This window comes from Pogona vitticeps, chromosome 8 (assembly GCF_051106095.1).
Source record: "Pogona vitticeps strain Pit_001003342236 chromosome 8, PviZW2.1, whole genome shotgun sequence".
Lineage (NCBI taxonomy): Eukaryota > Metazoa > Chordata > Lepidosauria > Squamata > Agamidae > Pogona > Pogona vitticeps.
Window position 1 is genome coordinate 28164929 of NC_135790.1, and position 27122 is coordinate 28192050.

At 43.5% G+C, this 27122-nt stretch overlaps 1 protein-coding gene across 3 annotated transcripts in view; it reads right to left on the reverse strand.

The window, feature by feature from the left end:
- DRD2 (dopamine receptor D2) overlaps positions 1-16860 on the reverse strand; it is a 45666-nt gene extending 28806 nt beyond the window's left edge. Inside the window, exon 1 of one of the 3 annotated variants that reach the window (XM_020793335.3) lies at positions 14721-16860. Coding sequence is in view for 2 of the 3 variants with exons in the window: in XM_072979332.2 (XP_072835433.1) it covers positions 8472-8496 (25 nt within the window). In the remaining variant the exon portion in view is untranslated. Of the gene's footprint in view, positions 1-8471; positions 8653-14720 lie in introns of those variants that run through there. The other 2 variants (XM_072979332.2, XM_072979333.2) reach the window with 2 other exon arrangements.
- Between the last annotated feature and the right edge of the window lie 10262 nt (positions 16861-27122).

The window sequence follows — 27122 nt, forward strand, 5'->3', positions numbered from 1 at the left end:
AGACTGGAAACAGGATGCTATGCCAGCAAGATTCCTTTTATGTTCCCAGAAACCTTTAAAAGATAGACAAAATAGGGATGACATCTCCCCTTCCCTGGCATCAGAGAATGCTCAGAAGTTGCCATTTACAGAGACAATGGTCCCACTGAGTTCAAAGCAGTGGGATTTGAGTTTCTCAAAGGAGTTCTCATTCTTGGGCAGCATAATTAAAGGCAGTTAAGAATTTTTTTTCCTTGCCTGTGAGTCACTGAGGTCTTTTCTGGCATCCTCAACTAGAGTTTGTGCATTTGTCAGCTTTATGGGAATCGTGTGATGGGGCAGTTATACACAAGTTGCACTGCTAACTCGCAGCATGGATATTTTTCAATAGGTAGAAGTCTAGAATGGGTTGCTTGCATCTTTTTTGATCTGCCACATGGTCCTCCAGTGTTTCTTGAGTACCGATGTTTTGCTTTGCACAGGAAACATGCACTAGGTTTATGTAGAGGCATTTTGTACAAAGAGTGGAAGCCTTGAGGCAGGAAAACGAAAGGCACTGGTCTCGTTCTCCTGGTAGAGGTGAGAACTCCCACTAATGTTAGCAACATCTTGACAGCCTGTCTCAACATGTTGAAACAGAATGTCTCAACTGAGAATGAGAAATTTAACAAAAAAATGTTCACATCCCTAATTGAGGATCTTTCATCTTGTCTTGCAGTCTCTCTCCCCTTCTCTTTCTTTCTCTCTCTCTCTCTGACACACACGCCATGCCACATCACACCAGATGGATTTGTAGCAGGTCAAAACTGATTAAGACTTAAATCCCATGCACTCTTAGCTGGAATCCTTGTTGAACAATAGGACTAACTCCTGAGTAAGCATGCACTAGATTCTACCACCCGCAACCTCCATTGGGGTCAGCCCCATAACCCCAGTGTCTGTCTTTCAGTCTAGAGTTGCCAGCTGTCCAAAAACATGCACTGGCACAACAAACCTGCCTGGTTTACTCTTGTGCCAGGGTGAGGAAGAGAAAAGGCTGCCAATTGACCACCAAATTACACACACGATTGCCTGTTAAATGACGCCCACGGACCACAAAGCCGTGAAGGTCCTCCTAGAGAGGCCAGGACAGATATCGCCAACTCTAGATGAACAAGTGATTCCGGTTTGTCTGTAAATACTAAACAACCAAGGGATAGAAAAAAATTATTTACAGATATAGTCAATTATCTCCCCTAAACGCAACATTCTCATGGAATTATTTGCATATAACCTCAAACCTTCAATGCCAGGTAAGGCTTAAGAAGCAAAACAGTGGGGTCTTCCTCATTATCTCAAGGATCCATCTTCTCTTTTTGCCTCAGACAGAAGATGGGGTTCGTTGCCCTCCCTGGTGTACCCAGTTCAATGTGTGAACAATACCAGGATTTGGGTGTGAGCCAAAGGAACTGTAGACACGGCTTCAGCCTTTGTCTTCATTCAGCTCATTAAGACCAGGAGGTGTAATTAAGATCTGTGGGCTGCCTGTATCCTAACGGCCACGTTCCTGGGCTTCCAACGTCCTGGCTTCGTTAACCCACCAAAGGGGCCTTGAGTGCAAGAGAAGCAATTTTTTGCCCTTTCATGGCGATCGTTTCAAAGGCCTGCTTCAAAGAGGGCAGGTCCCTCAGGCGACAGGGAATCTGTTCAAGGTACAGAGCTAAGGCAGATGTACTTTCGGCTCCTGCACAAAATAAATTCAGTGGATTAAGGTTTTTCTTTATCGGCTCCCCTGGAAGATGACTTTGTGTCGTGGAGTCGTCCAACAGGAACAGTTCTGGAGTTGCGCGTAACGGGAAGGTTGTATTTGTTTTAAGTCTCTGTGGCCCTTAGCAGAGAATAGGACACTAGGGCAAAGAAGGAGGTCATATGTGAAATCAAATTGTTTGCTCCTATAAGCCCAGTATTGTCTACCTGACTTCTTGTGAACAAAGGCAGAAAGAAAAGGTTCTAACCTCTCTCATTCTTAACCTGGAGATGGAAGGGCTTCAGCCTGGTGGCTTCTGCATGCAACGTGCTTTCTCCATCCAGCTGTGGATGATGCTGTTTCAGGACCCTGACTACCCTTGGAATCTTAAACTCTTACCACCAGAACAGAAGTTGTCTTGGTTTTCCCCAGGAAATTCACGACCCTTTATCCTGTGTAAATTCTACTCAGGATCCACCCCATGGAACTGATATTTTGTTAGCTTTTCTGCTGTCTAGAGAATTAGCTGAGAAACACTTGTGATGGATGACAATGATTTCCAAGGGCCCATACATTCAACAGGAGTTAGGACTGGCAAGTGAACTGAGCCCATTGTATCCATCGCAGCAGGCTGCCTTTCAAGAAAACCTAGCCCATAATCATTATTTTAGGCCAGAATCCTATGTGGGAGGGAGGAGCATTCATGCAATGGTAACAGAGGTAACATTTCCCCCATTGCTACAGATTTATATAACCCCCCCCCCCCCCGCAGTTACTCCTGCTTCAGAGATTTAACTTCTAAAACTCTAGAGGAGTGTCTTAATAAATACACATTGACAAATGTTTTAAATGGCCAAATAGGAAATGCTACAAGTCAATAGCAAGCACTGCAGGCTAATAGGAACAGTTGGTCTGGGGGGATGATTCAATGTTGTCTTGCGTGCTGCATTATACAGACTCGAGCATTTCCGGATCCCAAATAACCTTTTTTAGAAACAAATACTTGCAAACAGTTTTGTTTGCAGTGTCCATTCATTCCCTGGAGCTACAGACTTGACAGGGCAGGGCAGGGTTATAATAACAGCCACTTACATAGCTTATTCTTGCTAAGTCGGTACTTCTGCAGGCTGGATATTAATATATCACAAGCAGCAAAACAATGGAACTGGATTTCTCTCCCCCCCCCCCCCGCTCTTGTCCTGCCTCCTTCACTGGAAATTTAATATTCACTCGTGTCGGCTCCAGTTAATTCCAAAAAGTCATTAGCAGGGCTCCATATATTCATGAAAAACCTTCCCTCCCAGAGTTGGGGAGTGGATACTCTTTCCGAGATGGACGTCAGATGGGAACAGTAATGTTTTTCATTATGGGAAGTCAAGATGCGACTCCCAGGAAGAGCTAGCAGGGTTAAGACAACCCAGTGGAGCAAACATTCCAACTTCATTATGGGACAGGGTATTCCTCTGCACAGCAAAGATCTCAGGTAAGAGGGAAGCAAAAGCAGCGTATTAGGAAAACGAGAACAGCATTCCTAACCAACATAGAATAGACACCGTACAGCATCTCGATGTTAAATTCCACAGCCGTCTGGAATTTAAAAGCTTTCTGCAGTTTGTGGTTATTGATTATTATTTTTATCCTTGGGTGGTATTGTGAAAAGAGCAAAAGAAGCTTACAGAGATTAATCATTGGGATATTAAAAAAAAAAAAAAAAAAGAACAAGCAAAGACCCAGAAAGCAAAGTCTTTTCAAACAGCAGAATATGAAAAACACCTTTTGTGACGTGGGCTGCTTTTTAAAATCGGCGGAAGGTGAATGCTTGGCTTTTTAAAGGGGGCTTCCTTCACCTTTCAGAGTCTCGCTGCTCAGCCTCCTTTCTGCCTTGAGCATCGGTTGTGAAAGCAGAAAGGTGGGGTATAAATGTTCAAAGGGGACACATTTTTTTAAAAAAATCATCCGGAAGTGATGCCATGCAGGCAATCACCCCAGTTTGCTGCTTGTGGAATTCTGGGGCTGCTTATTTTCTCACAATCTGTTTGGGCCACCAGTTTGGCGCTTCTCCCTCAGGGAATTCATTTTAGCCCCATCCATGGGACAAGAAAGCCAGTGAAGGAACAAATGAAAAAAATTGTCCCAAGAGCATTGATTTGGAAGAAAGCTGACTTCCTTTTTTAAAAAAAAACAATTTCCTCCAATTAAACAATTCCAGGGCAGTTTGCTGTAGCTCATAAAGCCCAGTAAAAAGAACACGAATCAATAATAGCAATAGCTGACAGCAGTTTAAAAAGTGCTAAGAAACAGGCTCTTTGCTGAAGTTAAGATCTAAAGAAAAGGGAAAAGGGAAAAAAAGATACGATAAGAAAGACCAGTCCTTTTTTAAACCAAACATGGCTGGTGTGTCCTCCATGTTGGACAGTTCTTTCTGAGATTTTTGTGAAAGGCAATAATCCAGAATCCGAGCCACGTCTGCATGAGGCATGCAGAACGAATCATGAGCTAAATGATATGCCAAGGTTGGGCACTCAGGCTGTGCCCGAAATGTGCTCTGACACCCTCTCAGTTGGTTGCAATTATTTAAAAAAGCCTCACACCAGTTTTTTGATGGTGTTGAAAATTTTAAAAAATTAATAAACGGCGTTTTTATCCCCGTTCCAGTTTCTCTCAGGTTTGGTTGTTAACGAGAGTTGATTTGTCTCAAAGAAACTTTCCAGTGAAAATTCCAGAAGGAAGCGTTTTTTGTTTCTGCTGTTGACCCCAGAATTCTACTCCTATCCACACCAGCCCAACAGATGCAACAGTTCCAAATCTGCACAAGGCAGGCACTTGAAGGGGGAAACCGGAAGGAGAGGGTTGAGCCTCAAAGGAGGTCGTCGTCTAGAAGGGAGGCTGGCACTTCCTATGATGCTCTGCGGTGGGAGAAGCAGGCCTCTGTCCAGGGACGCGTCTCCTTGGGGCTGCCGACAGGCCAGGCATTGGCGACTGGAGAGGGGACTGGCTGGTAAATATATATCAGAGCTGCTTCGGGTTATGGCATGCAGGGACTATTCAACAAAAGGTATGGCACAGAAAGGATCTCCAATGAACTCTGGATAATTAATGCTAAGATTAGCAAGGTAACTCTGTCTTTGCAGATTTAACCCCCAAATCAGCATCATCTTAAAATACAGAGCTGGAAGGGACCCTCTAGGTCATCGAGGCCCAGTGGAAAATCGAACTCCTGACCTCCCGCTCCACTGCCAGAGACCTCAACCATTGAGTTCTCCAGCGGTTCTGTATCCAATACAGCCGCCTACCCAGATGAGACAAGATGCACACTGAAGACTCCTTAGATGTGCATCCTACTTTACATGTGTTCTACCTGATTGTTTAGCTGTCTCCACTTTTCTAAGTGCCAAGAAGCTCCAGGGACAGGGTGACCCAGATATGTTTTTCTTACAATGGCAGCCTTTTTGTACGATGACATTTTATGGAAATCTTATGCTGCTTCTGTAATATCGGCTTGACGGGGGGGGGGGGGATACGCAAGCAGAGCAGAAGTGGAGGCAAACGTACGCCAGCAATGTAACAGGGCATCTGGTTTTGGTGCCCTACATCAAGGAAAGGTCGAGGATGGCCACTCAACACAGGACCAAAACAGAGGACATGTATCCCTCCCTTCCCACCAAAGAGACAGTGCCAATGTGTGTAAAATTGCATTTGTTAATTGGGGTTCAAAATGAGGGACTTTCCCCGTCTAATTTAAAGAGGATTCCAATGCATCTCTCAAGGGGAGAAGGCAGCGAAGAGGTGGTCTTTCTGCCTGATTCAGAGATGGGTGTCCAGGCATTGCAAATTAAAAGTCCTTGATTTCCTTCCTTCTTATAGTTCCTTACCCCTGCATCAGACTTGGGGCAGAAGTTCCCTTGAAAAGGGGGAGACCTTGGCATGGCCTATCCTCTGATACCCATATCTAGAAAAAAATACTCTGCATTTAATGAAGGCCAGAAGCCCTCCTAGGAAGGGCGTCCACCTCTAGGCAGCTTCCATCTTGCCACTGCCCCACTTCCCGAAGTTCACAACATGCTGTTTCTTCGGTTGTCTGCATCACAGCCCTTCACCTCCCGTGAGATGCAATAACTTTTTCCTTGGAGGACAGAGAGCTCTCAACATATCCCCTAATTGTTGATGCGTATGAAGCATGCTGCTTATATACTAATGCAACCATCTCATTGTCAACCACAACAAAAACATGAGAGCAAATGAAACATTTAAAGATACTTCATAACAGGCCTTTTACCTGCCAAATGATTCTCTTCCTGATTTGTGGAACTCTGTCTTCACTGTCTGTCTTTCTGCTCTTTTATTTGTGTGTGTGTGTGTGTGTGTGTGTGTGTGTGTGTGTGTGTGTGTGTGTGTGTGTCTGTGTTTATGTGTCTAAAAGCACTGTGTGTACAATTATTCCCACTAACCCATAACCCGTTCAAAAGAAAGATTTCTAAAATGCTTTCAAAAGAGAAACAAGCTCGAGACATTAGTAGATAATGTTGTGTGTAGCCAGCTTATTTTGCAAATGTATTTCAAAGTCTCTTCTTCAGACGAAATCTTGGCAAGGGCAAAAACACAGGTGATTTCAACAACGTGAGGGTGCTTCTGTACGAATGCCCTCCCTTCCTTCACCTTAAGGCAATTAAAATTGTCTCTCTCCCTTCCACTCATGAGGACATGTGAGGTGGGCAGTGGAGTAGACTTCAGAGGCTGACCGTTCTTCCTGCGACATCAAAACAGCAGCTTGGAAGGTACCGCCTAAAACAGCTGGACTTTGTTAGAGTTTGCTTGGGCTGTAAATCCTTGGCTTCGCTGTCATTTGCATTTTCCCTCATTTGCATAGGAAAGGCAATGTAGACTTTGAGTCCCTCATTTGAGAACAAAACTAATTGGGGGGAAAACAGGAAAAAAGATTTAATTGTTTTACAAGTGATGTGGAGTTCAGGAAGGAAAGTGTGTGTGTGTGTGGGGGAAGGATCAAGCAGCCAATTTGAGTTAATTGTGGCTTAAAATGCTCCAGTCCAACTGTAAAAGCATTTTATGAGGCCCTAGGGAGAGAGGAAATTGATTGTCTGCTTTTTTGCATGATGGGATACTGAGGAACAGTTCTGTGATTCCTGGATCTGGTGCAATTTGGGGACAGGAGTAAAAACTGTTACCAAACTGAGGGCTAGCATAAAGGTCTTTATCCTCATTGGTGCTGGCTGCCAAAGTCGGTCTCTCCATAATCTGCAGTGATCCTGTTTCATGTGGAGCTGGTTTGCAAAGCAATTGGCTGCCGGTGGCATCAAACCCCTTTCCTGACGGGTTTGTCATAGTTCATCTCACTTGTGCTTTTAATGATTTTAACCACCCCTCCTTCATGCAATTGCTTCCTTTGCAACATGGCCTGAATACTGGATGTGCCCCCATGGATCATTAATTCCTTTTGTGAGCTAATGTGAGCAGCAGGGGGAAAAAAGCAGGATAAAAAGGTTTACTGGTGTCACTGCTATTGCCACAATATGTGGCCCTCGCAGATGTGAATCTCTGTTACAGCAGTACCAAAAGCTTGGTAAAAGTTCCATTTTTAAGCATTCCAGCAATTGCAGTCCAAAAAAGGAACTTTTCTCAGTCCCTGGTAGCAATATACAAATCTTTTCCATTGGAATAATTTCTCAGGGAACTCGCTTCACACATGCAGAAAGACTGCTGAATGAGATCCAGAGCTTCCCACTTGCCAAACAGGTGCCTGCAAGGAGCTGAAGAGCAGAGCACAAAGGGAGATATATACACACACACATGACACCCGGTTACTCCATATCCACAGAGAGACTTCTTCTAAATAAGAAGGATTCCTCTAACTTCCTCCAGGAAAGCCTCACCTTCCCATTTACCACCAACTAACTTAGTGCACTCTTGCCAACCTAGCAATTCAAAAGCATGTAAATGCAAGTAGATAAATAGGTACCACCACGGTGGGAAGGTCACGGTGTTCCGTGTCTAGTCGCGCTGGCCACGTGACCACGGAAACTGTCTATGGACAAAACACTGGCTCTACAGCTTGGAGACGGGGATGAGCACCGCACCCTAGAGTCAGACACAACTGGACTAAATGTCAAGGGGAACCTTTACCTAACCTAGTGGACATCAGAGCTTGCAAAATTTACTTCTTCAGCTAGCGTTCTCTAACCAGCATGGTCCGTATTACTAAATGGTCTTTCTCAATGTCTGCTTGGCCTGAATGTCTCTCCATATCTGTGCCTTTTCTGCTTTCTCCATATCGTGCATCGTTTTAGCTAGTCCTGCCCCTGTTGGTTCAACACAAGGTCTCATTTGACCTAACATCTAGATACATCTATAACATCCTTTCGGCTTCAAAGAGAAACCAGTATGGAAGTTAGGAACACATCAGACATCGCTACTAAATCTTATCCAGAGTCCAAGAACTCCCTTACTGTGCCGGAAACTGCATTTGGACCAGACCTTCAGCAATCAAAGCCATCTCCTGCTGCTGGAACCATGAAGCACAAACACAAGACAACCAGCTTTTGCAACCTCATTCATGAAGCAAAGTACTGTATTCCAACAACCAGACCATGAACAGTTTCGAGATCCATGTAGGAATGTGCAATTACAATTAACAAAGGCAAAAAAGAAAAAGATTCTGCTCCTCATATTTTCTTTTTAAAAGCATCTCACTTGATGAAGACCTTGGATATTTTGTGCAATCACGGTTGATCTAAAGAAAAATGTGGCCCACCTTGAGATCTGGACATGCATTTCATTCCTGTGGATCAACACAGCGTCATTCTTTCCCAGAACTGCTTCAGAAAATATCACTGAGCTTCTTCAGGGCAACCCACTGTGATGGCACCCTTGTTTTCTTATGGCTTTCCATCTTGTCAAGCTTTCTCTCTCCCATCACTCCCGGATACGCCACACAGCACCGAAGATGAAAGCAACTGCATTTACATTTTCTGAATGGGCTAATCACAAACATGGGTTTTCCATGTGCCTGCCTCCCCCAGATATTTAGGTGGAAGGGAAAGGGTGAGCCGGCTAGAAAATGAGAGGAGGGGGAGGAGAGAATGAGGAAGAGATAAGCAACAGTGAGTACAGTTGTGTCTTTCCTGGGGCAGGGAACTCGCAAATAAGATGGGGGAACGAGTGAAAGAAATAAGAAGAGGACCAGTGTTTTAAGGATGAATTCATGAAAAGAGACAATACTATTTCTGCTTCTGCTACTGCTCATCACAACATCAATTATCCAGATATTTCTTCATTCTTATTACTACTACGTCTGGTGTGTTATGTTAAAGGTGTTCTATTCGTTTGGATCTGGAAATCCCACAAGATCTTGACTTCCTCATTTTCTGACACCTTCTCTACCTGATGTTTCCATGGGTTTTGGAGGTTGGCAAGTCATTTTTTTTTTTTGCCTCATGACCAGTGCACAAATTTTGCCACTCTATCATGTCTAACTTTGTCATCTGTTTGTGCAGTCTTACCACTTACAGATGAGGCACAACACCGTTTCTCCTTCTCCTTCTCCTTCTCCTTCTCCTTCTCCTTCTCCTTCTCCTTCTCCTTCTCCTTCTCCTACTCCTTCTTCTTCTTCTTCTCCTTCTCCTTCTCCTTCTCCTTCTCCTTCTTCTTCTAGGGGGAACATTTCTATGGCATGTCATATTTTCTCTGCAACCTATGTTTGAGCTTATGGGTGGGTTTGAACATGATTAGGAGTAATCTGGTGAGAAAGGCCAGATGACTCCTAAACATGTTTTTAACTTGCTTACAGGTTCAAATGTAGGTTGTAGAGAAAATGTGAAATGTGGTTGCAATCCTGCCCCTTGGAAATGCAGAGCTGGGAGGGACCCTATGGATCATCGGGTCCGGCTCCTCCCAAGGAGGCCCAGTGGGGAATCGAACTCTCAACCTCTGGCTCTGTAGCCAGATGCATAAACCACTGAGCTATTTAGCAGTTCAGAGCCTTTGTAATAACTTAGGGCACATCCAGAAAGGCATATAGCTTTCCTTCTGTTTGTCAATTCTTAGTGTTAATAATGAATTCTCATAATGCGCCAAATGCCCTTTCTCTCCTCTGGCAATGTTCGGTGTATATGCTAATGGCTCCTGCAGACTAAATGCGACCGAGAGATCTGTCTGATCACATCACAGGAAATGAATGACAAAGCTCTGCCAATCCAGTGAGTTGGCCCACCAGTTCACAACGGACAGGGCAGTTCAGTGTATGGCGATCAAAAGGCCTCCTTACATGCAGTGGTGATAGGGGGCTCACAGCTGCACATGATCCCTGATTTGCACACCAGACAAGGTCTTGCATGATGAGAGTTCAATAGACCAAAGGTGGAGGAGTCTGTGCTTTATATTGTGTGGGTCCTGGGTTCAATGTTCCAAGACATTCAGAGCACGTTGCCATAGTCTCTCGAGACTGAAGGATGCCTACCTTCAGTCTCGAGAAGGTAGAAATCACCTGCTCTTGACAGGTGATGGCAAAGCTCCTTTTCTGCTTGTGCTCTTGGTGTACTACTGTCAGCAGTCAGAACAGACAAAATCAGGCAAAATGGGCATTGACATATATTAAAAAGGCAGCGGGAAAAGACCTGCTTGTGCGCATGATACTCTATTTCTGTTTTGGTCTCTTGTCAGGGGTATGGTGGTCCCATGGGCCATGTACACATTCAACATGCCACTTGATGTTGCCACCATCAAGTAGTGTTCTTGTCCCTCTGAACCTGCCTTTCTCCAAAGGTGACCCGTTTCCTCATGCCAAGGACTCTCTTTGAAATGTCTCCAGAGAAAGCAGTTAAGAATGGGATTGTTGCCTTCTGTATCGAAACTTTTCTTGTTCCCACCTCCTCCCATCAGCCCATACACCAGAAGCTTTAAGGTTCTCTTCCATGAAGCTGAGGACCTGGGTTATAACCCATGAACAATCACGCTAGAACAAAGCTCAAGAGTCCGTTTTCTCTTAGTTGGAAAAGCAACACGCAGAAGCACAGAAAGGACCTCTCTTCTTGTCTTTCTTGTTTTGGTACATGGTGAATGAGACTAACGCAGTGAAAAACTTCACCAGATGCTAACAGGGCCCCTTTGCTTTGACTGACCCTCATTTGGCTGCCCTGAGAACTTAATGACAACAATATTTACAGTTATTAGAAGATGTAATTAGTAGGCAAATGGAGAACATTCTAATAATGTGTGAAGTCTTGAACTAGCTGCTGTTGCCTGAAGAAGATTTGCTGTGTAAGGCAGCCCTGCGTGTCCTCATTTAATTAGTTACCTATTAGGATTATTGTGCTGCAAGAGACAGGTTATAGGAATCGTTGTTATCATAAATGGAAGGTTTGCTGAAGTTCAACAAGAGTCTGAGGTTTGGCTAAAGGGGGTGTTCAGCACCCTGTGGCTCAAATAGGGGTGGAAGTCAGAGAGTTGACTCCCCAGCCCATCTGAAGGCTTCTTGAAATATGTCAAGAGGTGTGGGGAGGTCAGCCTGGCCGGGCAAAGTCCTCACAGGACGTTTTGCAATTAAAAGGGAGTGCAGAGGGAATTGGCAGCAAGCAATACAAGGTTTTGGGAACCTTGCAATTCTTTAAGCCTAGTTATTAAGGAATCAGTTGGAAAGGTCATTGGTAGCTCACAATATCTGATAGCCATCATTGCCATAAGCATGCAGTCAGTGGTGGACTTCAGTGGCTTGTGGCAACTAAGAGCACTAGACTCCGCTTATTTTAATTACTTATTTAAAACATTTCTGCCCCACTTTTTTCCTGAAGAAGGTCCCAAGGTAACTTACATCATTAAAAGACAATATTTATATCTAAAAATGATAAATATACAAACACTAAAAAGGCTCAGACAAATATCAAAGTAAATGATGATAAACAAAAGCAATACTAAAAACAGATTCAAAGTAGTAAGGCACAATCATCCATTTAAAAACCTCACTCAGGCAGCCGTTCACTGAGGGAAAGCTTGCCTGAAGAGAAAGGTCTTTTTGCCTACTTGCGGAAGGACAGCTAAGATGGGGCCAGGCTGGCTTCCTGTGGGAGGGAGTTCCAGAGTCTGGGAGCAGCAACAGAGAAGGGCCTCTTCTGTGTCCCCACCAGGAGGGGGGATCAAAAGATCATCTCCAGATGATTTTAACACCTGAGCAGGCTCATAAAGGGAGAGGTGGGCCTTGAGATACCTTGGACCCAAACTGTTTAGGACTTGATAGCTTAGAACCAGCACTTTGAATTGTGCCCAGAAATGGATCGGCAGCCAATGGAGCTGCTGTACTGGGGTGGGTGGGTTATGTGATCCCTCTAACCAGCTCCATTTAGAAATCTTGCTGCCATGTTTTGGATCTGCTGAAGTTTCTGGACACTTCCCAGAGGAAGCCCCATGTAGAGCATGTTACGGTAATCCTCCATATATTGTATGTCTTCGTATAATCCTTTCAACCTTCATGGTAACAATGGATCTTATCAGTTATCTATCCTCTAAAACATTCCCCCTTCCCCTGTTTTGGTCTTAAGCTGCCTGACCACAGCTTTCTGTGGGTGGCCCCCACTGTTGGTATTTTGAGAGGCTGAATAATTTTTTCTCTCCTCACTCCCTCACACCGTTTATCAACACATCCTTGCTCAGCTGCCTCTTTTCTTGAGATAAAATGCTTAATTTATACCTGTCAGCCCAAGCTAAGAGAACTGTGTGCAGATACACGAGGGGAATGTTAATTCAGAGAAGCAAAATCTGGCTATTTATTTATTCGATTCCAGATGTGTATGTGTGTGTGGGACACCAGTTCCCATAAGCCCTGATCATTGGTCATAATGGCTTGAGAGGCTACTTTTTTTTATAGCAACAGACAAGAGTTTTCCACAACCTGTCTTCATTCATTAGGTCAAGCCTAAAAGATCTAGAGAGAATCTCTGAGGTGTACCACCTCCTTCCATTAATGTGTTATCAGAGTTTCCCTTTGAAATGTCTGTGTTTCATAGTCCGTTCATCACCTTGCTTCTGGTGGCCACCAAGTGCTCCTATGCTTCAACGTACTGGTCCATTTCTGATCTTCAGCACCCAAAATGAAGCAACAACCAAACCAGCCTCACATGTCCTTTCAGAAAATTTGTCGCGGACACAAAACATTACATGAATTTCACTGTGCTTGTGTGAAAAAACAACAACACTGAAAAGAGAAGCCTGAGAAGCTCTCTTTCTGTAGGCGGGTGTGTAGAGAAAACCCACATTCCTTCTGGGAAATAAATGAAGCAGACTCTGTTGAGTATATAACCATTATGGACAGAGAAAAAGAGCAACCATCTCCTCCTGGGTTGCTAGTAGCAACCTATAGAGAGTTGGGTTTTTTAGGGGGGAAACATACGTAAATAGGAAATTACATATCACAAAGGCCTTGGCGTAATTAATGATATTTATACGAAACAAATGAGCAATGTTCTTGAAATGTACCAAAATCTTTCCAGAGTGAGGGACGCAGCTGTTGTAAGAAGAGGGAGATAGTAGTTTAATTTATCTGTTTTTTAAATTAGCCACTTAGCTTGCCCTCTTCTGGGCTAACCAACTTTCTCAGTAATTTTAGCCATTTGCTCATAAGGACAACGGAACCTGAGAAATCCTGACAGATATAAGTTTATAAGATATAAGATTATTCACCCAGAGCAATCCCAGGAGTGGCTGTGTCACAGGACACAGAAGGTTGAACCCATGCAAACGGGCCCTAGAAGATGGTGGAGGTGGCTAGTGTGGGAAAAGAAATGAAAAATTCCTTATGGGAAGAAACATCTCAAAGGGAAGACAGCCTTAAGGCCATTCAAGATCCATGACCCAGGGGATGAAGAAAATGAAAAGGCATCCCAGGGATTTCCCAAGAGGATAAGTGAGCTATGCAACAGAGCAACAGGGTTCAGGCGCCCGCTGGTCATAAAACTCAAGTTTTCTGTCTGCAAAACAGGAACAGAGACAATCAATCTCCTAGTGTAGTGGGAGCAAGTGGGATAAGAAACAATTGCCATATATACATGTTTGACAATGCTATGCAAGTGATTAATAGCAATAAAGATGAATCAGTGATGAAGCTCTTTGCACTGCAACAGTCCCTCTATATTCATCTGCCAGGGATCAAAACTTAATCAATGGTTCTGCCTCACCTACCCTCTTAACTTTGCCTCTAATCCTGGAAAGACGCAAAAGGTCCTTCTAATGATTCTCATTCCTCTCTCTCTCTCTCTCTCTCTCACTTCATTCTCACCTCATCATGCACTTCTTGCACTCAGGACGTGCCCATTGAAACACAATCTTTCTTTTTTGTATGTTACCGAAAGAGATTCATTATGGCAGATTCCAAAACCACCTATCCACCTGTCCATCTGTCCCAAAAGGAATTAATTCCCTGCAATTGTACAAAAGAAGGGATCGTTTTCTATTGGAAGAGAACCTGCAAGAATGAAAATCCCTCAAGATGTTTCCATTGGAAAAAAAATCAACAAGAGAGCATCTCTGCAGATTTTAAAATCTGGAGGTCTTCCACAGATGAGTTCCTCCACCTCTTCTTTCTTGAGAAGATTTCTAAGTATCAGGGCTGCATTCTGAATGCCTACAACCTCATCTGATTTTGAAAGCCAAGCAGGAATCTCTAGGTAGAGGCTAAGAAGGAATCTTGCCTCAAACTGAAGAGCCAATGTTGCTGCCGGCCAGAACTTGCACTGTAAGACTGGATGGACCTAAAAGGAAGAACATGACCCCATAGAAAGCAGCTTTCTCTTTTTTCCAAGTAAAATGTATTCACTTCTTCTCTCTGGGGATATTATTGTCCAACATACAGCTTTTTCTCTTTGAATGGGTCAATTCACACTCCTTCTGCCTTTGTGCATTCCCTCACTTAAAAAAAAACTTTATCCCTCCTATCTAACATGGTGCATTTTATACTTTCAATGCAGAATTGCTACTTTGAACAGAGCAGGTAAAATATGAAGAATATGTTTTTTACCTTCAAGCCATAAGAGAAGAGTATCACCCACAAGGACCGTGATGTTTTCTCCTGCTCTGTTGTATATCCACCACTTTCCACGGTTGGGGTCCAGACTGCCTCTCTGCCTCTCAGTCTTCCAAAGCGGCGAGAGGGCTTCCCATGTCCACCAACTCCCGGATCGCCAACCAGAAAGCCAACTTCATCTCTTGGATCAACTCAAGCAAGAAGAGGTCATGACAGGAACACTTCTGGGACCTTCTGCTCGCCCCCGGCCAAGAAGCAGAGGCTCCAACGTCAAGCAGAAACTCCCCAAATAAGGCAGGTGACGGGGTGTGAATGCCAACCTTGTAGGTTTTCCCTTTACCTCTTTCCTGGAGAGAGTAAAAAAGAGCTTCAACTCTTTCAAAGAGCGGCATGCATTGGGCAAAGCTTCACGTTGGTGCCTCAAGAGCGAGAGGCGGGTTCTTGAACTTCCCCAGTGGACTGGCTTGAGGGTCTCAGCAAGCAAACGAGGTTCAACTCCATTTTGGGGGCGGTAGGGATAAAGTGGGGGGGGTAAAAGATAAGAAGGGAGAGAAAGGGGTTTTTCTCAGCTGATGAGCCAGCCCTTTGGACACCGGTCCTGAAGGGCTTCGGAAGCAGCGGGAGCCTCGGAGGAGATCCACCTCCCCGTCAAGAGGCGGAGGGCTGGGCGGAGAAGGCAGCTCGGCGGGCGGCGCGCCTCTCTTCAGCACCACGGCGGCGGCGGCGGCGGTCGGGAAGCGGTTTCAGCACCAGCGGAGCGGACAGCTCCTGGCCAGAAGGAACGAGGAGGAGGAGGAGGGAAGGAGACGCGGCGAGACTCCGGAGGGGCAGGAGAGAGAGAGAGAGAGAGAGAAGGGTGGAGTCTCTGTCTGTCTGTCTGTCTGTCTGTCTGTCTGTCTCTAGATGTGTCGTGTTGCATGTTCAGAAGGAAAAGCTGACCTGCCTGACACTGGCACCTCTTCTGGGAAGCCAGTGGTGCATAACTCTCTTCAAGGAATTGGCTCAGCTGCCTCCCTCTTCTTTCAACATCCCTGGGATGAGAGAATAGGGGGGGGGGGGAGGAAGTAAGTAAGTAAGTTTGAGATCAAGGCAAATTACAGAGAAGGAAAAGGTGTTGGATAAAGAAAGGATTTACTATCAGAACTCCAAGGGCTATGGAAATTAAATAATATTGATTAGAACAGAGATAAGTATAAATAAATAAATAAATAAATAAATAAATAAATAAATAAATAAATAAATAAATAAATAAATAAATAGTCAGTGTAAGTATATACATAGTATACCCATTCAACAAAATTCACACAGACACCCAAGGACCAGACCCACATGCACACACATAAAAAATCCCCAGACACTCCCCACCCACTGAAAATCCCCCACTAAGAATACAAACATCTACACCACAGGCTAAGTAACACTGTCCAACTATTCACTACTGGTGGTCTTTAAGGTCATTATTAATTGCAATTATAGCTCTGGGATAAAAACTATTCAGAAAACGTGTGGACAGAGTCTTAATTGTTCTATATCTTCTGCCAGATGGCAACAGTTTAAAAAAGTTGTAAGCAGGATGGGCAGAGTCTCTCAGGATGTTGTGTGACTTCCTCAGACAGCGGGATGTGAAGATGTCATCCAGGGTTGATAGCTGGAGCCCGATGATATTCTGGGCAATTTTAATGGTTCTGTGTTGAGCTTTTTTGTTCGCTACAGAGCTACTCCCAAACCATGCCAGAATGCCTTAAGTTAGAACATTCTCAATGTATCTGCTAAGAGTTAATAAAGAATTGTATGTATGCACGTTGAAGAGTTTATATTCTGATGAGTGCATCAATCTCATTTTACTTTGGTAGCTTGATTGTGAGTTGATCAGGTTTACCAAGACCACAACCTGGAGCTGCCTGTGCAGTCTGGAACTGTGGCTACACCTCAGCCACAACTGCCGTTTTTACTTAGTCCTCCAACTGCTGATGCTGCATTTCCTGTTTATGGAGCCAGTATGCAGCTTCCAACAGGGGACTAGTTGTGAAGCGCTACTGGTCAGGTATGTAAGGAAAGGCTTTTGCCCAGGTCACTCCCAAGTGCTGGAACGCACCCTCTTTGGTGTTTCTCTTTGTCCTCATGCTCTCTGTGTTCATAAAGACACATCTTCTAAAATCTGGCATTTTGAACCAGTTTTTAAAAAATAGTTTGCAGATTGTTACGTTTTTATGTAGTTGTGATTATCAGTGACCAGTGGCCAGAGTGAACTTCAGGCATGAGGCATCCTCCTTATTTGGTCCATCCGCCATCCCTAACCGTTGTTTATTTTTAAAATGCATGTCCACTGTCTGCTAGGTTTTAAAAGAAAGCAGATAAAAGCTTAAGTAAGGTGCTACAGATCATGCCACCCCAATCACCACTTAGTGGTAACCTGGGCAGTGTGGTGGATACAGTGCTAAAAGATGACTCAGGAGACCTGGGTTCGAATCCCTGCCCAGCCACAGAAACTCACTAGGGAGGGTTGGCAATGAGAAACCACTCCTCAAACATCTTGACAACCCTACTGGAGTGATAGTGGCAGCGATTTCAAGCCTCTGTTCAAGGGTCTTTTTTGCAAATAAAGAAAATCTCCAGTCCTTCTGTGATTTTCTTCCTTTGCCGGGGGGGGGGATGCTTCCACCCCTCACTTTTGACTGGTACAACAGTCCTCTTGCGCTATCCTTGGTCGTGCACAATCTATGATATTACACCAGCAGAAACGCTCTAGGGTCAGAACCTTTCTGTGTTGGGTTTCTCATCAGACCGAATGTTTGCCTGCCTTCTCCACTTTAGAGCGTCTTCATCTTTAGCCAATTCCACTCCTGGCGAGCGGGGATCTGTATTGGTCCATTTGCCCAGGGCTTCATTTAACCTTGGCCTGAGTTAGCTGAGCAGGAATTTCTCTTATTGCCCTTTCCATCTGTTGGAGATAATCTGCCTTCTGCCCAAACAGCATCCCTTCTGGGTCAATGCTTATTATATTTTTATCCCTGGTCTTAATATCCCTTTTTCTGCTTCGTTGTAAAGAAAGGTATTAATTTTGCCATGAGTAACAGGCAGCATGAAGCCCACCTATTACTGTCATTTCTTTCAGCAGCTCAGAAACTCAGAAAAACATGCCATGCGTTTAGACCTGTGTGTCTCATTTGTTGCAGTCCTATGCATTCTCTTTTGTTACATGGCATGTCTGCATGGGCACAGGTAGGGGAGACTGGCCTAGGAATGCAGCCATGCTATCATTCTGGAGAAAAAGGAAGTTCCAAGTGCTATAAGAAAGCTCAGGAAGAGGTGACACCATATTTTAGGATTGTAAAAATCACTTTGCTTTGCATTCTATTGATTTCTCCCTCATGTGTGGAAATCGATATGGTCATTTTGATTTACTAGTTCAGTAATGCAGTGGCGGCATTGAGCAGTTGCCCCTAATGGCCTTATTTCTATAGGTTGTCATGCCTTTTTCCATATCTCATTAACAAGAGTTGCTTTTACTCTTCATGGTGGAATGCTGTAGAACCAAGCAGAAAGTCTCACTAGACTGGATCAACACCCAAAGCTGAATGTGAAGGCAGTGACATTCTCTGGTTCATTTTGTAACTGATGTTTAGAAATACGCTGGCACTGAGCATGGAGATTTCACGCAGCTGTCCTACACATTCAACCAGCAAACACTCTCTCTTGTTATGGATTTACAAGTAGCAAAAAAAAAAAAAACCACACATGAGAGAGGTAGCTTCAAGAAATCCTGAAACAGGTAAAAGAGAAAGCTAAACTAATATCGACGAGAGAAGTCCAAAGGCCGTCAAGAGGAGAGGAAGAATGTGTATTATGCCTAGGATTATGGAATCCTAGGAATGAGTTCAACGGTGGCCTAGCCCAACCCATGCAAGAAATTCACAGGAAAACATCTGTCGGAGAAGGCTACCCAAACTCTGCTTTGAAAGCCATCCATGCAGAATAATGCATTGTGGCCCAAGACCGTCCATTCCACTCTTAAGTAGCTCTTAACCCCAAGGAATTTCTTCCTAATTTTTAGCTGGAATGAATCCTCTTTCTTAGAATTCAGATCCATTGGTCTGGATCCCACTTGTCCTGAACTGCAGCAGCAAACAAAGCTTGATCAACTTTTGTTTTCTTTAGCTATCCAAAGACAACCATCATATCATCACAACTCAGAAGGTTCAGCTGTTACTCCTGGACCTCTGTTGTCCACAAGAAGGGAATCACCAAAGTGGTGGACAACTGTAGCTGGTCTTGACAACCATTTTTCTGAAGACTTTTTAGCAAAATTGGAAGGGAATAGGACATCATTCCTTTTTTTAATTAAGGATTTTTTTTAAAATGGGGGCAGAAACAAGGTTCGAGGTTGTGTAAGAGAACCACACTCTCTAGTGGCTTCTGGGGGAAAGACTCTTCATTCTAATGGCAGTGGGAAGGTCCAGTTACATGATACTTACAACTCTGAGATTTATTATAATTCATTATCCCTTGTTGGCACCTCCAGATTTCCTGCAGACTCTCTTTTCATAGTCTCAGCTGACAAACTTTGCAAATTTAAACAGAAATCATGGTTGCTTTTTTTTAAAAAAAATCATTTTCTTTGCAGTTTCAAGACAAAGCAATAAAGGGAGATAAACAGCGACAGATAGATGAATAAAAATAAGTATATGTCCTTCCTATACCTCCTGAACTGTGGGCCACAACTCTTTTTATCAAATGGATTGTCTGACTGGAAACTGAGGGTCTATATTTGGCAATAAAAATTGCGGGGGAGGGGAATTAATTTCCTTTTCAAGGATAAAGCCTCATCACCAGTGCTTGTTAACAAGGTCCGTAGATAACAGTGTGGCTTTTTTTTATCCTTTTGCCATTATACCTCTGGGTGATGGATGTTCGTCAGGCTGTGTACCGTATTTCCTCGCAGAGATAAGATGTGAGTCTACAGTCCTAGCAGTAATGAAGATAGCCAGATAGCCAGAAGGGAGCCATTATTCTGGATAAACGTAAGGCCTGATGCAAGAGGTGCATCCTCGGGAACAGGAAGATGTTTTCTTGACACGAGATAGCCTTCCCCCACTTGGAAGTTGTAGTATCTGATGCCACATCCACGACAATAACTGAGCCCAGGAATCACATTGTGTTTATATGCACAGTGTGTGCCAGTGGATGGTTAGCTTTTTGAGCTGTTATATTCATCTTGTTTAGTGAAGAAAAAGATGTAGAGGGAAAACGCTAAAGAACTAGGGATCAAACCAGACATAAAGAAAACTGTGTGTTCCCTACCATTAACACATTTCAGTCTTTTGGTAAAAGAAAGCTTTGTTGCCCAGAATGCCTCTCTTGCATCAAGCCTTGAGCAGCCAATCAGAAAGCAACGCACACTAAATGGAAGATACGGTGGTGAGGAAAAGCACCTGCTCGGACAAGCAGTGTCTTCCACACACACACACACACACACACACACACACACACACACACACACACGTGCTACTGCTGGTACTAAATGCATGCTAATCTGGATTAAGAGAGCATACAGCCACTATTGGAATTTCAGAAATCTTTGTATGCTGTCTTTAAGAGTTGTTTGTTTGTTTGTTTGTTTGTTTTCCTGGGAGGGGTCTTTCTTGGCTGGGATGACTGTTGGTCAATCCAGCAGCAACCAAATGCTCCTTCTCTGTCTCTGATTTTGAAAAGAGCCACACATCTCTACTTGAGTGTTCCTCCCCACTCTCTGGAAGAAACATGGATTTTTATCCATTTTGCTCACTGTAGCCATGAAACAAGAGATTGGTGTTTGTTCCAGACCACCTGAAGTTGAACATCAAGAGTACAGCTGTGTGAATAGTGGTGCTTCCAGTTGTCTGGGAACTGAGAAACACTAGGATCATTTTTCAGAATTCTGACATCGGTGATTGCACAAGGAGGCCAATGGGTAAGGGGTCCTGCCTGAAATCCAGTTTCTGGTGTGACCTCTAATGGCTTGATTTCCCATGTTGACCTTGAGCCAGCCACTCACCTTCAGGACCAAGGTACAGAAGACGCCAGCTTTTCAGTTAGAAGGTGGTAGAAAATTATACCGCCAGGGACTAATATCTTCAATATTGCCATGCCTGATTAACCAGACATGCAAGCTGTGTTTACATCCCAGTAGCCAATCACAAAACAAAAGTGAGCTAATCTGCATCTTGAGGAGCTGCAGAAACCTTGTGTTGAGATAAATAAGCATCTTCTACCCATTCACGTTAGATAATGGTGTGCAAGCTATGTCCTGTTGTCTAAACCCTAGCTTAACCCAAATTGGCTATGGTTTCTCCCCATAACGTTGCTGTGAAGAGAAACACTTTTAAGGATACACACTGTCCTATTGTGTTGCGAACTGCCCAGAGTGGCCTTGGTAGCCAGAGGGGCAGAATAAAAATCAAATTGAATGAATGAATGAATGAATGAATGAATGAATGAATGAATGAATGAATGAATGAATGAATGAATGAATGAATGAATATGGAGAGGTGTGTGCTCTGTCTATAGCATTGACAGAAAGGCAACATAGCACTGGAACTAGTTCTAATTATCTCTCCATAGTAATAAAAACAGTCTGCATAATTTTAATAGAGAAATGGAAATTTCCACACATTCCCCAAGATCTGGGCCAGAGACTGCCCTCAGATTCGTCTCTTCAGATGGTCCATCTGGACTTCTCTCTGTAACAAGGTAAATAATGGTTACAGGCCTGAAATTTTGCTTAGAAGTGTGACAGGTTTTATTACCATTTGGGGCTAAATTAACTCTCAGCATGACAGCTGGTAGAAATCCAATCTATTAGCAGCCACAGAAGAGTTATAAACAATGCAGGTCTGATGGGGAGTGTTCAGTGTAATATCATCATCACACATTCTTGCGTTGACTATAAACATTCCAACTAGCATCAGATGTTTTCTGTAAATGTTCAGCATATGCTAGGATCAGAGATATTTTCTTTCTCCTAATTAATTACCACCACTCCTGAAATACCACTGAGCTTCCAGCAAAAAAAGCCAATAATTTATTCCTCATGGGAAGATCATTTTAAAAACTGTTTGTCTATCCAAGCATTTCCTGCAGCTCTGTCTAATTCATTACAAGCAGAAAGTAACCACGTTTGATTAGATTTTTGGGGACATGCTGGGAATTTCATTCCCAAGATCATGGGTTGCGGTCGGCATGTCTCATCTTGCTTCCTTCTGTCCTTTGGCATGGCCAAGATGCACATAAGGAACCGTTCCAGGGTTGTTCAAGTAATGAAGCCTCAGAAATGAGCAGCCAAGAAAGGGAGCCCTTCTTCAATTATAGGGAAGATGGCACAGCCCTCGCCGTGAAGTCGGAAGGCATGGGTGACGAAAACTCAGTGTAAAAAGCTGACGGATCCATCGCTGAGCATATGGCAGACAAGTCGTGAAAGCCAGGGCTGCTAATGGGATGTGCTGTCTGCACTGTGAAAAATAGTAATAGGACATGTCAGGCTGAAGTTTTGCCAGCTCCCAAAGGACTAAAACCCTCCTCTTTGGGGCAGGGAAGCAAAGGTTTCAACCCCCTCCACACACACACCAGAGGACGAGGCGGCGACAATGTTATCACTTGCCACTTCTGTTATTATCAGGTTTTTGGCAGTAGGTTTTATGGTCCATTCTCTTTGCTTTGGACCCAACATCTCAGAGGACTGGATGCTCCCAACCCTTCAGGACTAGATTTTGGGCTTCTTTCTCATATCTTCAAAGCCTGCAATTTAAGACATGCTCAGAAGCACTCTTGTCTCTTCGATATGCTGCCCCATGTTTCACAGCTCCTGGAATTCACACCTAAATCTTTAAAGCCAAACGTATGTTGACATTGGTTGCCAAAAAGTTACATCTGTGATTTTGAAGTGGCCATGTAAGCATCAGCTATGTAGCCACAAGAGGACTGGCCTCGTAGGCTCAGTCTTTGCCTTGAAATCACAGAGAAGGAGAAGAGATTCCAAAAATGTTCTCCTCACTCCATAGGAGAATGAGATTTTTTTTTCTTGTACTACAAACTCAACTTTTTAATGCAGATTGCACATTTCGAGCAAAATTATGCATCTTCTGCAGATTATGTCATTTGTGTGATTTGCTTTGCTTCATGACAGAAACGGATGCTAAAGATACATAGATTGCCATGCAAACTCAAGTATTCCTCACCATTCTGTTCCCTTGGAAGGAAGATCTACAACCTTAGGAGCATCCACCCAAAAGCCCCTGTTTCATTTTCTTTAAGAAAAACATCCCTGGAAGACACTAGGGTCTAAAAACCTTCTTTAAAACCTGGTGGCTCATAAGGGGAAAGGCAGTCCTTCTGAGAGATTTATATCACCTTCTCATATCCAAATCGGATTTTATGCCATTTCCAAAAATGATGATCATGCCAACCAGAACCTGCCCTAACGTTAGGCAACATCAAATGACTGGCAAAGGTCTGTAAAGGAGCATCAACGACAGCTCTCAGTTGTGACCCTTGGACTCCACAGCTGCTCCCAGCACCACCACACAATGTCCTCCTGATGGCTCAGTTGTCCCCGAGGCATGCTGCTGGCAAGAGTGACACAAGATTGACCTGGTGGAAGAGCTGGCATCCATGTGCCCAAAAGAGGCACAAAATGTCTTGATCAGCCCTGGTGGCGATGACTATCCAAGCACTGCCCCTTCATTTTCGCCACCTTCCCCCGGTCTTGCTATGGATTATTCTTGCTACAGAGGTTTCTCTCCGTTGATAGCTTTCACCAATCTCACACTCTCCTGATTTTTCACAGTCCGGCAACCTTGGTGCTAGCTTTTCGATAACCTGTGTTGGTGTTCTTCCAGACTGGCAAATCTCCTGAGCATTTATTTGTCCAGAGAGTAGTTTCTGGAAACAAATCGGTGTTACAGGCCTTGTTGTCTGGAGACTGCTGCAGAAATAAGTAAGACAGTCAGCTCAAATTAACATGGTGAACAAGATTGAAACACCTAGCACGTTTTAATACGCTTGAGTTAACATTCATTATAACCCTTGAATAAGAATCAGCAAAATTCCCTCAGCTGTCTCCAAGTTTTTAATGGGTTTCCCACCAGTGAAACATTGTGTGTGTGTTTTTTATGTCCTTGATTGTCTAGCTATTCGTGTAGCCAAAGGGAATTATTCTTGTCTCCCCTTTCTTATGCAGGATGCCTATAGAGCAGGATTAAACACACACATCCCCTCAAAGGAGTACCTCAAACTGCTGTAATGATCAGAAAGCCTTAGCCACAGTGGCCTTGGGGCTCCGGAAGTTTTCAGCCAGGTAGTCACATTCCTCTCTTGCAGCAGTGATGAAAACAGAAACCAGCCTACAGCACCATTTAAGAATGGTGAAAAACATACATGCTGACACTAGTTTTTGCTACGTCAGTTATCTCTCAAGTGAGACTGTTGTGGTTGGAGGCTCAGGGAGATATCAACCTCTTCATCAGGGTCTTATACCTTTGATTGTTTGGGATGCAATGGAATTTTGAACAGGTGGAGGTTGTTGCTAAAATTGGGTCAGGTTTTAAACACTTGGATGCCCAATGTCCAGATGTTCAAAGGTCCATTTGATATTTTTATTAGGAAAAAAACACAAGACAGACTACTAGAATCTGGAGATGTAGATGAGGTCCTTCTCTCCAAAGGATGCTCTGCTCTCACCACCTGAGAACAGAGAAGCTGGCATCCTCATACACAAACCTGCCCAGATGGGTGTCCTCCCGATACTTAAACCAACTCCTGGATGCTCCTAGCCAGCTGTTTTTTTATTTTTAGGAAGGGTCAAAGAAGGTAGAAAACTTTTCTTGAAGCTTTGCCTCTGAATAGCAACCCATTTCTTTGGGGAAATGGGAAAACATCCATCTTTCTGGTTATTAGTCCTTCTTTCTCTGATACAAAACTCCCTTGAGCAAGGACCGACAGCAAAGGAGATAAATCCTAAACACAACATAATTTGCTACTCTGTATAATGACAGTTTTGGCTGCTTTCATAAAACAGGCTTGTTATATTACAGGATTTTTCTTGTTGTGGTGGATTTTTTTTTAAGGGAAAGGAATAGCTCAGCAACAGAACTTGTTATCTTGTTCAAAATTAGTTAAGGTCAGTAAAGTAATGCAGATTGGGACCCAATTTTTTTTTTAAAAAAAATTGTGATGATTACTGAAATGAGGAATGCTAAGTTTGAAGGAGGGGATCCCATGGCCTATGCTACTAAAATTTCATTTAAAATGAATTTTATTGAGAGCTTGCCAATGAGATTTCAACCAGACAGAAAATGGGACCCATCCAGAGCTGGAGAGCAGCTGGCGTGATTGGAAACAAGAGAGCTGATATTTTTCGTGTCTTTTTCTAGAAAACTCTTGATTGCCCAAATTTGTTTCAAAATTCCCCAAACCAGCACCACAGCAATGAAGAGTTCAACTTGTACCTTCCTTGCTCCCCCACACACAACCAGTTTGGGTTTTAGGCCCTCAACGCTGTTGCTGAATGATTCCTGAGCAACAGTGAGTAACTGCACGAGAAACAAGAAGATGACGATGGATGAGACACTCTGAAGAATAACTTGTCTCCAGCAATTGCAGCAGAATAAGTTACTTTTCAACAGCAATTGGTTCCTGTTACTCATTGCACTGTTTTTGTAAGGCTAACGGCTACATATTCCCATTTTACAAGTTAGCCCGCTGTCCCAGGAAATGAGTGTTGCATTCTTTCCCCTTTTAACAGAGCTTAACATATGGTAAAGTGGAAGTGAACGAATCTGGCTAAAAAGCAGCACTTAAAATAGTCTATTTGTAACTTGCGATAACATATTCTCATGGCTATTAATATTCACTGCTGAGAACAGGGGAAGAAACGAAGCCTTAGGATCAAAAAAGTGAGAGGTGAAGCATGCACTGCAGAAAAAGTGTAGCTTAGTTTTTTGGCACACTTGACTCCAGAAAAGCTGGTGGAATTATATATTTCTAGATTCAAGACCTCCCTTGGTAGTTAATGACTTCATGGCTTCCTCAGCGCTGGCCAAATATGACTGGGGTATTTTGGAACACTATGCCTGAGGGAAGGGCTGTGTGACTTTGATAGCTTTTACACCTTTCCCCTGATTTTCTTCCTTTTTGGTTGGCCCACAGGTAGAGTCACCCTACTATGGTGGTTGAATGTGGGTGTTTGTTTTAAATAGACCAATCTAACCACCTAGAGAGTAGACACAAGAAAGAGGATCCAGCAACCCCTTAAAGAATTTAGATTTTATTTGGCCTTTTCGGGCCACAAGATCATGCGCCAAATAAGACTTGTTAGCCTTCATATTGTTGCGAGATGTTTTTCTTGCAACACAAGTTAGACGGCTTCTCCTCTAGAAATGTGCTGAGACTGGTCTGAGTCTTTGGCCCCCACGTGGAATGCATTTAGTCACAAACTCGGAAAGCTTTACACCAAACACCAGCAGTTTCTGACGGGGAAGTAACTCACGTCTGGCAATTGAACTTTATATTCTTGCATGGAAATAATTATTTTCCCTTTGCTCTCCAGCAGAGGCTTTGTTTGAACCAAAGTCTACGCCGGTCTCCCTTCTCCGATGCACACCATGGAAGCCAGATCCCTTTATGCAGTTAGATGAGAACATGTGGATAAGCATCAGCTTTATCTAGCCTAATAAATTCCCAGCTTGACTGCAATACAATGCAAATTATTATTATTAGGGAAGGAATGTACTAGGCTGCCACCGTACGGGGAAGAAAGGCGCAGTCCAGTCTTGCAAAGGAGAAAGCAATCAGCCGCTAAAACCTTCTTGCATATATTTATCATCTTAAATTAGGAACCTGCTGAAAATTGCTACTGCTGTGCACCTGGGTTTTAGAGGTCCAGGCAAATTTTTTCCCTGTAGTTTGTTCAGTAGGATGGTTGGATGCAAATATATTTCTCACAGCTATGTAGAAAATAACATTTTAGTAGGATGACTTTGTCAAAATCTCACTCCTCTTGCCGTGCTGCTTTGAAAAATGCAGGCCCTCTTGACAGGGCTCAGAACCTTACTCATAAAAAAGCAATTAATTGCTGTTTTAGTCCCAAGGTCCCCCAAAATAGTTCATTACCATCATTGCACTTTTGCTGTTTGCATTAATCTTGAAGGTTAATCCACTCGGTGCCTCCTTCAATTGGATTCAAAAACAGTTGAGTGGAATATGCACATCAAGTGGGTATGACAGCATCTAACCTTCCCAGGGATTATTAATGGATTCAGAAGCAAAGCAAAGCAAATTTAATCCATTTCCCTGCCTTAGGGAAACAACTAGAGTGGTCTTGACCTGACCAGATAGGTGGGAAATAAATAAAATAAATAAAAG